Source organism: Ylistrum balloti, unplaced genomic scaffold (genome assembly GCF_031769215.1).
Source record: "Ylistrum balloti isolate Yb309-2 unplaced genomic scaffold, AGI_CSIRO_Ybal_v1 Utg370484, whole genome shotgun sequence".
Taxonomy (NCBI): domain Eukaryota; kingdom Metazoa; phylum Mollusca; class Bivalvia; order Pectinida; family Pectinidae; genus Ylistrum; species Ylistrum balloti.
The window spans coordinates 445,483-460,178 of NW_026782316.1; the positions used below are offsets into that span (position 1 = coordinate 445,483).

Sequence of the window (14,696 nt, forward strand, 5' to 3'; positions counted from 1 at the left end):
ATGAACCTGCAAGGATTTTGAAGATATGATCTGGAAACTAACTTGCAGTAAGTTGTACCAAACAGGTTTTCAATTTTCTAGAACTAGAATCAAAACCCTAAAACAACACAATTACTTTCTGGCACACTTTCTTATTTAGATTTTTGAATGAATATGAAAGTTTAAACGGATTCATTTCTAAAATGCGTTGTTCCGACTACATCAGAGGAGGTGGAGGTTAATGATGACATCTTGGTAAAGTATTGATTGTTATGTTGATCAGTCTATATATCAATTGGTTTCTGTTTGACAAAAAATTTCCTCTTCGTTATGACAGGCGCTGTAGTCAGTCTGAAATCTTTGTACATGAAGATATGTTTTCTCTGTTCATTATAGAGAAACATACATTCATATAAGACACAACACATTGATATATGTCTGTAATGCATTTAATGAAACTCATCAGAAAGCTTAACAATCACAGGAAAAATTACACAGTCAAGTTTCCAGTAATTCTGTATGTTATTATTTACACATAATTCTATAAATTACTGGTATTTAACCCGACTTAGTCATGTGGATCTTTAATCAAACTTTAACCATACAGCCTATTGTATAAAGCTTATATACTTCAGATTTACAATAATGTGGTAGAAAAAATATATCCTTAATAAAACTGAATTTCTATGTTTTTAATACTAAAACTATTTGACTTGCAATGTGAAAAAATGCTGGTCATGTATATGATTATAATTAAAGTTAATATTTCTAAACTCTAGAAAAATAAGTAAATCACAGGTCTTTAATACTGTTCAGTTCACAAAAGCTTCTTCATGCACATTCATCATAAACAAATGGTAGGTTATCAAAACAGAATAAGGGCAACATAATCACCATATTTCTAAACAAGAGTTGTCTCCCTTCTGTCTACGTTCTATCTAGCTAAACAAACACCTGCTTGACAGCAACAAAACAACAATAGGGTGAACATCAAAACCAATCCTTACTTTGTCTGACTAATGGTAAACTATCAGAGAAGCTGGTCCAGTTTGAATACTATATAAAACTGAAAATTGGTGTTTATACTGGTCAACATCTTCTGAATCAATCACTGCCCTAAACTGCAGCATGCTAATTACTAATACAAATGGGTTTTAAGTAGAACGATATGGGACACTTAATGAGGTGGTATACAAGCCGAACTCAAGTCAGGAATAATTGTCATGACTTGTATAAATTATCATTGATCTGTACAATGCATTCTTGTCCCTCCATACGGTCCCTTTAATGATTTTCAAATAATTACTTTACACTCCTTCGTGCATGCATACTCAGGATATGAGTGAAATCCCAAGAGGATATAAACAAACAGAATTATAGTTGAGCTTCAAAGAAATACAAAGAAGCTTGTCATTACGAAAAGAAATTCTTATACCAACTACAATATATCAGATATATATGTTTGATGAATAATGAATCTTTGATATTTTTAAATGTGTCCCCTAACCTCATGATACACCTGATTATAATACACAATAAAACCTGACATCTAATAAATCTGCCAGTCTCATGAATCATAATATAATTCCACTGGTATAAAATACATTGAACTCTGAACTCTAGTAATCACCAATGATTTCAATTACGTCTAAATTACACATTTGTGTCAAAAGATTAATTTTCATTAAGTTCTTATCTGTGTCTATTCTCAGTATTCTATTTTATCAACGTCCTTGTTGACACGTCGTGGGTCGTCTAGGTCATCAGTTTCCAAGGAATCACGTCGCGATTGCTGCGCCTTACTATCATCAGTATAATTTGTCGTGGTTTTGTCCTCAGCAGAGCTAGACTTTTCTGTGCTAAGATTTCGGGGATCAGACATTGTATTATCAGTAGGCTGGTTGGTGGCAGAACTTTCATATGTCATGGTATATGTATCTTCATTAGAGCTCTCTGTATTGTCCTGAGGTGTGATGTCTTGAGTAGCAGAACTTGAGTAAACCTCAGATTTCTCCTGGGTTCTTTGAGAAGTGTAGGTGTTTTCTGTTGTGGATTTCGTTGGTTGTGTTTCTTCAGAAGTCGTGTAGTCAGACTTTGTGTTGTGGTCATCATCTTGGCTATACTCTTCAGTGACCGATGTCTCCTGCCCAGTACTCTCCTCTACTGAGGGCTTAAACTGACCTTTTTCTTCATCTGATGATGACCTCTGTTGACCTTCACTATTGTCTGATGACCTCTGTTGACCTTCACTATTGTCTGATGACCTCTGTTGACCTTCACTATTGTCTGATGACCTCTGTTGACCTTCACTATTGTCTGATGACCTCTGCTGATTTTCCTCCTGACTTGACCTCTTTTGGCTGTCACTGTCGTCTGATGACCTTTGCTGACCTTTGCTTTCTTCCATTGATAACTTTTGCTGACCTTGACTTTCATCAGAGGATGTATTACCGTCATCTTTCATAGTTAAAGAACTTCCAGACTCATTATCTGACACAACACACCATGTAAGACACCTCAGCACAGTTAAAGATACTTCCAGACTGTCATTATCTGACACAACACACCATGTAAGACACCTCAGCACAGTTAAAGATACTTCCAGACTGTCATTATCTGACACAACACACCATGTAAGACACCTCAGCACAGTTAAAGATACTTCCAGACTGTCATTATCTGACACAACACACCATGTAAGACACCTCAGCACAGTTAAAGATACTTCCAGACTGCCATTATCTGACACAACACACCATGTAAGACACCTCAGCACAGTTAAAGATACTTCCAGACTGTCATTATATGACACAACACAACACAACACACCATGTAAGACACCTCAGCACAGTTAAAGATACTTCCAGACTGCCATTATCTGACACAACACACCATGTAAGACACCTCAGCACAGTTAAAGATACTTCCAGACTGTCATTATCTGACACAACACAACACACCATGTAAGACACCTCAGGACAGTTAAAGATACTTCCAGACTGCCATTATCTGACACAACACACCATGTAAGACACCTCAGCACAGTTAAAGATACTTCCAGACTGTCATTATCTGACACAACACACCATGTAAGACACCTCAGCACAGTTAAAGATACTTCCAGACACAACACACACACTGACACCTCAGCACATTATCTTCCACACTGTCATTACACAACACACCATGTAAGACACCTCAGCACAGTTAAAGATACTTCCAGACTGCCATTATCTGACACAACACACCATGTAAGACACCTCAGCACAGTTAAAGATACTTCCAGACTGTCATTATCTGACACAACACAACACACCATGTAAGACACCTCAGCACAGTTAAAGATACTTCCAGACTGACATTATCTGACACAACACACCATGTAAGACACCTCAGCACAGTTAAAGATACTTCCAGACTGCCATTATCTGACACAACACAACACAACACACCATGTAAGACACCTCAGCACAGTTAAAGATACTTCCAGACTGTCATTATCTGACACAACACACCATGTAAGACACCTCAGCACAGTTAAAGATACTTCCAGACTGTCATTATCTGACACAACACACCATGTAAGACACCTCATGACAGAAAAAGATACTTCCAGACTGTCATTATCTGACACAACACACCACTGACACCTCAGCACAGTTAAAGATACTTCCAGACTGCCATTACATTATCTGACAGTTAAAGATCCAGACAACACACAACACACCATGTAAGACACCTCAGCACAGTTAAAGATACTTCCAGACTGCCATTATCTGACACAACACACCATGTAAGACACCTCAGCACAGTTAAAGATACTTCCAGACTGTCATTATCTGACACAACACACCATGTAAGACACCTCAGGACAGTTAAAGATACTTCCAGACTGCCATTATCTGACACAACACAACATGTAAGACACCTCAGCACAGTTAAAGATACTTCCAGACTGTCATTATCTGACACAACACAACACACCATGTAAGACACCTCAGCACAGTTAAAGATACTTCCAGACTGTCATTATCTGACACAACACACCATGTAAGACACCTCAGCACAGTTAAAGATACTTCCAGACTGTCATTATCTGACACAACACAACACACCATGTAAGACACCTCAGCACAGTTAAAGATACTTCCAGACTGTCATTATCTGACACAACACACCATGTAAGACACCTCAGGACAGTTAAAGATACTTCCAGACTGTCATTATCTGACACAACACACCATGTAAGACACCTCAGCACAGTTAAAGATACTTCCAGACTGTCATTATCTGACACAACACAACACACCATGTAAGACACCTCAGCACAGTTAAAGATACTTCCAGACTGTCATTATCTGACACAACACACCATGTAAGACACCTCAGCACAGTTAAAGATACTTCCAGACTGTCATTATCTGACACAACACAACACACCATGTAAGACACCTCAGCACACACAACACACCATGTAAGACACCTCAGCACAGTTAAAGATACTTCCAGACTGTCATTATCTGACACAACACACCATGTAAGACACCTCAGGACAGTTAAAGATACTTCCAGACTGTCATTATCTGACACAACACAACACACCATGTAAGACACCTCAGCACAGTTAAAGATACTTCCAGACTGTCATTATCTGACACAACACAACACAACACACCATGTAAGACACCTCAGCACAGTTAAAGATACTTCCAGACTGCCATTATCTGACACAACACACCATGTAAGACACCTCAGCACAGTTAAAGATACTTCCAGACTGCCATTATCTGACACAACACACCATGTAAGACACCTCAGCACAGTTAAAGATACTTCCAGACTGCCATTATCTGACACAACACACCATGTAAGACACCTCAGGACAGTTAAAGATACTTCCAGACTGCCATTATCTGACACAACACACCATGTAAGACACCTCAGCACAGTTAAAGATACTTCCAGACTGCCATTATCTGACACAACACACCATGTAAGACACCTCAGCACAGTTAAAGATACTTCCAGACTGTCATTATCTGACACAACACACCATGTAAGACACCTCAGCACAGTTAAAGATACTTCCAGACTGTCATTATCTGACACACAACACACCATGTAAGACACAACTCAGCACAGTTAAATATACTTCCAGACTGTCATTATCTGACACAACACACCATGTAAGACACCTCAGGACAGTTAAAGATACTTCCAGACTGTCATTATCTGACACAACACAACACACCATGTAAGACACCTCAGCACAGTTAAAGATACTTCCAGACTGCCATTATCTGACACAACACACCATGTAAGACACCTCACACACCAGACTGCCATTATCTGACACAACACACCATGTAAGACACCTCAGCACAGTTAAAGATACTTCCAGACTGTCATTATCTGACACAACACACCATGTAAGACACCTCTTGACAGTTAAAGATTATTCCAGACTGTCATTCTCTGACTCACAACAACACAACACACCATGTAAGACACCTCAGCACAGTTAAAGATACACTGTCATTATCTGACACAACACACCATGTAAGACACCTCAGCACAGTTAATGATACTTCCAGACTGTCATTATCTGACACAACACACCATGTAAGACACCTCAGCACAGTTAAAGATACTTCCAGACTGTCATTATCTGACACACAACACACCATGTAAGACACCTCAGCACAGTTAAAGATACTTCCAGACTGTCATTATCTGACACAACACAACACAACACAACATGTTAGACAACTCAGGACAGTTAAAGATACGTCCAGAATGCCATTATCTGACACAACACACCATGTAAGACACCTCAGCACAGTTAAAGATACTTCCAGACTGTCATTATCTGACACAACACAACACACCATGTAAGACACCTCAGCACAGTTAAAGATACTTCCAGACTGTCATTATCTGACACAACACAACACACCATGTAAGACACCTCAGCACAGTTAAAGATACTTCCAGACTGTCATTATCTGACACAACACACCATGTAAGACACCTCAGCACAGTTAAAGATACTTCCAGACTGTCATTATCTGACACAACACAACACACCATGTAAGACACCTCAGCACAGTTAAAGATACTTCCAGACTGGCATTATCTGACACAACACAACACACCATGATCTGACACAACACACACACAGACACCTCATGTAAGACACCTCAGACACAACACACACAGTTAAAGATACTTCCAGACTGCCATTATCTGACACAACACACCATGTAAGACACCTCAGCACAGTTAAAGATACTTCCAGACTGCCATTATCTGACACAACACACCATGTAAGACACCTCAGCACAGTTAAAGATACTTCCAGACTGTCATTATCTGACACAACACACCATGTAAGACACCTCAGCACAGTTAAAGATACTTCCAGACTGACATTATCTGACACAACACACCATGTAAGACACCTCAGCACAGTTAAAGATACTTCCAGACTGTCATTATCTGACACAACACACCATGTAAGACACCTCAGCACAGTTAAAGATACTTCCAGACTGCCATTATCTGACACAACACACCATGTAAGACACCTCAGCACAGTTAAAGATACTTCCAGACTGTCATTATCTGACACAACACAACACACCATGTAAGACACCTCAGGACAGTTAAAGATACTTCCAGACTGTCATTATCTGACACAACACACCATGTAAGACACCTCAGGACAGAGTTAAAGATACAGACTGTGACACAACACACCATTATCTGACACAACACAACACACCATGTAAGACACCTCAGCACAGTTAAAGATACTTCCAGACTGTCATTATCTGACACAACACAACACACCATGTAAGACACCTCAGGACAGTTAAAGATACTTCCAGACTGTCATTTTCTGACACAACAGTACACAACACACCATGTAAGACACCTCAGCACAGTTAAAGATACTTCCAGACTGCCATTATCTGACACAACACACCATGTAAGACACCTCAGCACAGTTAAAGATACTTCCAGACTGCCATTATCTGACACAACACACCATGTAAGACACCTCAGCACAGTTAAAGATACTTCCAGACTGCCATTATCTGACACAACACACCATGTAAGACACCTCAGGACAGTTTAAGACTGTCATTATCTGACACACCACAACACACCATGTAAGCCACCTCAGCACAGTTAAAGATACTTCCAGACTGTCATTATCTGACACAACACACCATGTAAGACACCTCAGCACAGTTAAAGATACTTCCAGACTGTCATTATCTGACACAACACAACACAACACACCATGTAAGACACCTCAGGACAGTTAAAGATACTTCCAGACTGCCATTATCTGACACAACACAATAACCAGAAGGCTATCTGACCAAATGGTCCAGAGCTCCACTTGATATGAGTAAAGTTGGATGCTCAACATATAAATGCTGATTATTCGTGCATCATTTTATCATTTAGTATACATACTTTGGACATTGCAGTTACTAACCTGCTGTCTTGGCACTGGCATGACCTAGGCGAGACTTTGGCCTATCCACTCCCTCCCTGTGCGAGCTGCTGCCTTCCTCGAGCCTGTTGTTATCAGAAGAACTATCACTGGACGTAGTGGCTGGTGACACTTGTTTCTTTTCCTCCTCTTTTCCAACCTTACTACTGTTTTGGTTGCGATTCACTTTAACATTAGGTTTACTAGCTGATCCTTTGCTTGTCCGAGTCGGTGGAATCTCGGGAGCTGTTTTGTAGGCTTGCTGTGTTTTTGACCTTGGTGACAATTGTCGTTCCCTGGTCGACTTGGGACGAACTGTTTTAGGTCGCTTCCCTTCCTTTTCATCACTGGAATTGTTCTTGAGATCAGAGCTGCTAAAAAAACAATAATACAATACATCAGAGAATTTATCAGTAATAGTTTGTATAATTCATTATTCTGTAATGTAAGCTTGATTTTACTCACGATTTTTCTGTTGAGAAGGAGTCATCGTTGTTTGAGTATGTGGTGGTGCTATCATACACATGGTATTTCTCAGGAGGAGCAGACATGACACGTCGGAAGCCAGTTGCAGGTCGCAGCATCTGATACTGACGATCCTTCCCCATGTTGATAAAACGGCCATATCTTTCTACCTCGTCCCTACCATACAGACCTGTCGACATAAGTAAATCAGTAGAGGGTTCTCGGTGTATGATGGGACATTACACTTGTCAGTACAGGGGTCTCGGTGTATGATGGGACATTACACTTGTCAGTACAGGGGTCTCAGTGTATGATGGGACATTACACTTGTCAGTACAGGGGTCTCGGTGTATGATGGGGCATTACACTTGTCAGTAGAAGGGTCTCAGGGTAGGATTGAGCATTACACTTGTCAGTAGAGGGGTCTCAGGGTAGGGTGGAACATTACACTTGTCAGTAGAGGGGTCTCAGGGTAGGATGGAATATTGTACTTGTCAGTAGAGGGATCTCAGGGTAGGATGGAACATTACACTTGTCAGTAGAGGGGTCTCAGGGTAGGGTGGAACATTATACTTGTCGGTAGAGGGGTCTCAGGGTAGGGTGGAACATTGTACTTGTCAGTAGAGGGGTCTCAGGGTAGGGTGGAACATTGTACTTGTCGGTAGAGGGGTCTGAGGGTAGGATGGAATATTGTACTTGTCAGTAGAGGGATCTTAGGGTAGGGTGGAACATTACACTTGTCAGTAGAGGGGTCTCAGGGTAGGGTGGAACATTGTACTTGTCGGTAGAGGGGTCTGAGGGTAGGATGGAACATTGTACTTGTCGGTAGAGGGATCTCAGGGTAGGGTGGAACATTACACTTGTCAGTAGAGGGGTCTCAGGGTAGGGTGGAACATTGTACTTGTCGGTAGAGGGGTCTGAGGGTAGGATGGAACATTGTACTTGTCGGTAGAGGGATCTCAGGGTAGTGTGGAACATAACACTTGTCAGTAGAGGGGTCTCAGGGTAAGGTGGAATATTGTACTTGTCAGTAGAGGGATCTCAGGGTAGGGTGGAACATTACACTTGTCAGTAGAGGGGTCTCAGGGTAGGATGGAATATTGTACTTGTCGGTAGAGGGATCTCAGGGTAGGGTGGAACATTACACTTGTCAGTAGAGGGGTCTCAGGGTAAGGTGGAATATTGTACTTGTCAGTAGAGGGATCTCAGGGTAGGGTGGAACATTACACTTGTCAGTAGAGGGATCTCAGGGTAGGGTGGAACATTACACTTGTCAGTAGAGGGGTCTCAGGGTAGGATGGAATATTGTACTTGTCAGTAGAGGGATCTCAGGGGTCAGTAGAGGGGTCTCAGGGTAGGGTGGAACATTACACTTGTCAGTAGAGGGGTCTCAGGGTAGGATGGAATATTGTACTTGTCAGTAGAGGGATCTCAGGGTAGGGTGGAACATTACACTTGTCAGTAGAGGGGTCTCAGGGTAGGGTGGAATATTGTACTTGTCGGTAGAGGGGTCTGAGTGTAGGATGGAACATTACACTTGTCGGTAGAGGGATCTCAGGGTAGGGTGGAACATTACACTTGTCAGTAGAAGGGTCTCAGGGTAGGATTGAACATTGTACTTATCAGTAGAGGGGTCTCAGGGTAGGGTGGAGCATTACACTTGTCAGTAGAGGGGTCTCAGGGTAGGATGGAATATTGTACTTGTCAGTAGAGGGATCTCAGGGTAGGGTGGAATATTGTACTTGTCGGTAGAGGGGTCTCAGGGTAGGATGGAACATTACACTTGTCGGTAGAGGAGTCTCAGGGTAGGGTGGAATATTGTACTTGTCAGTACAGGGGTCTCAGGGTAGGGTGGAGCATTACACTTGTCAGTAGAGGGGTCTCAGGGTAGTGTGGAACATTGTACTTGTCGGTAGAGGAGTCTCAGGGTAGGCCGGAATATTGTACGTGTCAGTAGAGGGGTCTCAGGGTAGGGTGGAACATTACACTTGTCTGTAGAGGGGTTTCAGGGTAGGATGGAATATTGTACTTGTCGGTAGAGGGGTCTCAGGGTAGAATGGAACATCATACTCATCAGTAGAGAGGTCTCAGGGTAGGGTGGAATATTGTACTTGTCAGTACAGGGATCTCAGGGTAGGATGGAACATCATACTCATCAGTCAAGGGGCCTCAGGGTAGGATGGAATATTGTACTTGTCAGTAGAGGGGTCTCAGGGTAAGGTGGAATATTGTACTTGTCGGTAGAGGGGTCTCAGGGTAGGGTGGAATATTGTACTTGTCAGTAGAGGGGTCTCAAGGTAGTATGGAATATTGTACTTGTCGGTAGAGGGGTCTCAGGGTAGGATGGAACATTACACTTGTCAGTAGAGGGGTTTCAGGGTAGGATGGAATATTGTACTTGTCGGTAGAGGGTTCTCAGGGTAGGATGGAACATTACACTTGTCAGTAGAGGGGTCTCAGGGTAGGGTGGAATATTGTACTCATCAGTAGTAGGGTCTCATGATTACTGCACTGGATCTTGACCAAGTGTAGATAAACTTTATGTAATTTTATGTATATAGTTGTCTTTACAAAATCAGCTGTACAAATATTAGTTGTAGATCTACAACCAAATTGTGAAATATGACTTATCTTGACACAGTAAACACACCTTTTTCCATTTCCTTGAAGAGCAGTTGGTTGTATTGTGCCTGTTTCAGCTTCATCATCTGCCCGGCGCTGTAAATACGTGCTATGTGAGTTAGGTATGCTCGTTCCCCAGGCTTTAGCTCTGGGTGGGTCAACAGAGGACTGGACTGAAACCGTGCTGGTAAGGAAAGACGACTTGAGGAACGTCGAGGAGAGTCTGTTAACATGCCAATCTGGAATGCTTTTGGGTCGCTGGGTACTCGACATGCTGTGTGCCTCTTGGGATTGACAGGGGAGCCATCTATGGGCAAAAGTTAATTTCTGATTTTATAGAGTCAAATAAAAGAAACTTCATCAATAATTACCATAACCCTTTTTCAAAAATGAATTAAGACATTTTCCTTTTGATGCCCCTTGGCTGCTTTGTCATATTCAGGGCCTGCAATGTTACCCTTGTCTGTCATTCTTTCAATTCTGTTTCCACTCATCTACACTTTAAAGGATAGTACAATGTACGAAGCTGTATTTTCAGAGTTAAACTGATAAAATTTCAATTTAAATAAAAAAAATGAAAGATGGCAAAATTAATATTTGAGAGCCTTGCCTAACTCCATTGGAAAAAGACAAAACAAAATTACAAGAGGTTTTATTTCAGATTCAATGCCACTCATTCTGCAGACCAATATTTTTTTCATGAATACACCTGTTATCAAAGCAAAGCTATCAAAACAGAAAGTTTCAAACTTCTCCTTGGTTACTGGCCAAGAGATTTTCTCCATTACATCTAGTTTTACATTTGGAACATCAAAACAAAAATTTCTGGTGACCTTCAACTTTGACCCGCAATTATGTCCTCACCAAAGAACTTAGCAGGGGATCTCTGAGAATTGTTGTTCCACTCTAGTTCACTGCAGACAGAGGGTGTGTAGCGAGGGGACTGCGAATTAAGGCATTTTGTGTGGAATTCCTTGTTGACTGGAGTTGGATTCCGGGAATGGCGTTCAGGGTTTGGAAGTCTGAGTAAAAATAAACATATATATATATATATATATATATATATATATACATATATACATGTAATGTACATAGAAATGAAAATATGAAAATGTTTATCCCGTCCTTAAAACTTATCAACACATCTGATATACCACACCAGTCACCCCCCACCCCCCTCACCTCCTCAACCCTTACCAACACATCTGACATCCAAAACCAGTTTCCCCCTCCCCTATCCCCTTCCTCAACCCTTACCAACATATCTGACATCCCACACCAGTCCCACCTTCCTATCCCCTTCCTCAACCCTTACCAACATATCTGACATCCCACACCAGTCCCCCCTTCCTATCCCCTTCCTCAACCCTTACCAACACATCTGACATCCCACACCAGTCCCCCCTTCCTATCCCCTTCCTCAACCCTTACCAACATATCTGACATCCCACACCAGTCCCCCCTTCCTATCCCCTTCCTCAACCCTTACCAACACATCTGACATCCCACACCAGTCCCCCCTTCCTATCCCCTTCCTCAACCCTTACCAACACATCTGACATCCCACACCAGTCCCCCCTTCCTATCCCCTTCCTCAACCCTTACCAACATATCTGACATCCCACACCAGTCCCACATTCCTATCCCCTTCCTCAACCCTTACCAACATATCTGACATCCCTCACCAGTCCCACATTCCTATCCCCTCCTCAACCCTTACCAATATATCTGACATCCCACACTAGTCCCACCTTCCTATCCCCTTCCTCAACCCTTACCAACATATCTGACATCCCACACCAGTCCCCCCTTCCTATCCCCTTCCTCAACCCTTACCAACACATCTGACATACCACACCAGTCCCCCCTTCCTATCCCCTCCTCAACCCTTACCAACATATCTGACATCCCACACACTAGTCCCACCTTCCTATCCCCTTCCTCAACCCTTACCAACATATCTGACATCCCACACCAGTCCCCCCTTCCTATCCCCTCCTCAACCCTTACCAACACATCTGACATCCAGCACCAGTCCCCCCTTCCTATCCCCTCCTCAACCCTTACCAACATATCTGACATCCCTCACCAGTCCCACATTCCTATCCCTCCTCAACCCTTACCAACACATCTGACATCCCACACCAGTCCCCCCTTCCTATCCCCTCCTCAACCCTTACCAACACATCTGACATCCAATGCCAACCTACACATATATATATATATGTAATGTATAAAGCAATTTAAATGATATGAAGAATTGTTCAACAATCATAGCCCTTGAAAAAAAATAAAACTGAATTCTAGAACTAAGATGTGATCTAACACCCCAGACTTCGGTGTATGGACTTACCTGTCAGATTCCTGGTCAGGGTCATTGTGGCCTCGCAACTTACTTTTCTGTAAAATATACATGGAAATGTTTCAACCAAATAAAACATACAAGTATTTTCATTGAAGTGAAACTCATTCCTAAGATTAGATAGATTATTCAAAATTGCTGAAAAAAGCCTATAAAATTATTAATTTATATATTAGTTACCTTGCGAACTTTGTTGTTCATTATGATGAGCTGTGTGCTGCTGTTACTAATGTCATACACTCCTGCCACAGGACTTGGTGCTGGCCAAGGTCGTCCATTATATGGTAATCTGTAATATACAAAATATTCAAATCTTTAATGTTTATATTTCACAATCAATTAATTCAATCTGTGTTAAAGGTCTTGCATGTGACAATGTGTTGGAGATAGACACAAGCATGGAGGCAGTGTTTGACCTTGTTTAAAGGCAGCTCTAGTCTGTGTTGAATCCAGATTTTGAACACCAGTAATTGCTTCTGTATAATATTTACTGTTAATTAATTAAGGATTAAGGAAATTTCTATTTTGTTTCAGAATTGATATTGTAAAACAATTTGGTGGCACTGAGATGCCAAAAACAGTTTTTCAGGAAAATGTAGTCAGACTATGATGATATAAATTTCATCTATTTTACAACAATTGTTCTTTCTACTTTTATAAATCACTCTTGTTGACCCACATGTAAAAAATCTAGGGATGTTACTGTGGGAAGAATCTAGTTGGAATAGAAGGGGTAACCAACACTGTTGGCAGGTGCCCCATAACTTTTCACTTTCCGTTGGAGACATGAATCACAGACGGTTAGAAGAAAGGTGAGAGCATTGCCATTATATGACCAGAAGACATCAGCGTCTGGTACAGTACATATCTGACAATAAGCCAACTCTTTCCCCTTTCCCCTTTTAACAAACATCTGATAACTCCCTCCCCGACTCCTCTCTCCTCTCAAAGTCAACATATGACAAACCTACCAACCAACTCCCTAACCAATCCCCTTTCCATCTCCTAACAAGCATCTGACAATGCATGCCAGACAACACCTCCCTCCAATTTTAGCCAATACCTTACATCCCATACTAGCCAACTGCTGCCCTTATTTCCCCTCAACCCTTACCAACACATCTGACCCGTATCCTGTCCTTAAAACTTACCAACACATCTGACATCCCATTCCAGCTAACCATTTCCCTTATCCTCCCTCAACCCTTGCCAACACATCTCACGTCACCCTTCCTCCCACCCATCCACCAATCCACCAACATTAGAACATTAAGTGTTGTATACTAAGGAATGTATGATTAACTGTACATTGATGTTTTCATTCAAGGTAACAAAACCCTGTACTAGATATGGTGTTATCACCGTTTCCTCCTGTGTCTATTGATTGATAGGCCCAGAGAACCACATCCCAAATGGGATTGATTGAGTCATTTTACCGACAAAGCACAATTTCAGCTTATATGTGTAGCAAATAAAACAAACACAATATCACAAGGAAATTGGATTGATTTTTTTTATTGCTTGGCTAAAAGCTGAATTGCTACATGAAATCAGCAGATTAACCAGGAAAATAAATGAAGCATGAAGTTAGTGTAAAATGTAGTCCAGATGATAAAATAGTTAAACAGAAATAATGTATGGGCTTGGAAGACAGGAACTAACCTGGAACCACTCACACATGTTCAGCATTCTGGTTACTTTCAATTACAAACTTGATGACACAATGACCTATACAACCACCAAATAAAAACCGGATCAAAT

General features: G+C 41.5%; 1 protein-coding gene across 1 annotated transcript in view; it reads right to left on the minus strand.

Annotated features, from left to right (window-relative positions):
* Positions 1–1,685: 1,685 nt before the first annotated feature.
* LOC132555403 (dentin sialophosphoprotein-like) overlaps positions 1,686–14,696 on the minus strand; it is a 28,912-nt gene continuing 15,901 nt past the window's right edge. Inside the window, exons 2-8 of the mRNA XM_060219753.1 lie at positions 13,116–13,224; positions 12,927–12,973; positions 11,438–11,595; positions 10,602–10,880; positions 7,952–8,141; positions 7,490–7,857; positions 1,686–2,469 (exon numbers count right to left, since the gene is read on the minus strand). Coding sequence (XP_060075736.1) covers positions 1,688–2,469; positions 7,490–7,857; positions 7,952–8,141; positions 10,602–10,880; positions 11,438–11,595; positions 12,927–12,973; positions 13,116–13,224 — 1,933 coding nt within the window. The 3' untranslated portion in view covers positions 1,686–1,687. The remainder of the gene's footprint in view (positions 2,470–7,489; positions 7,858–7,951; positions 8,142–10,601; positions 10,881–11,437; positions 11,596–12,926; positions 12,974–13,115; positions 13,225–14,696) is intronic.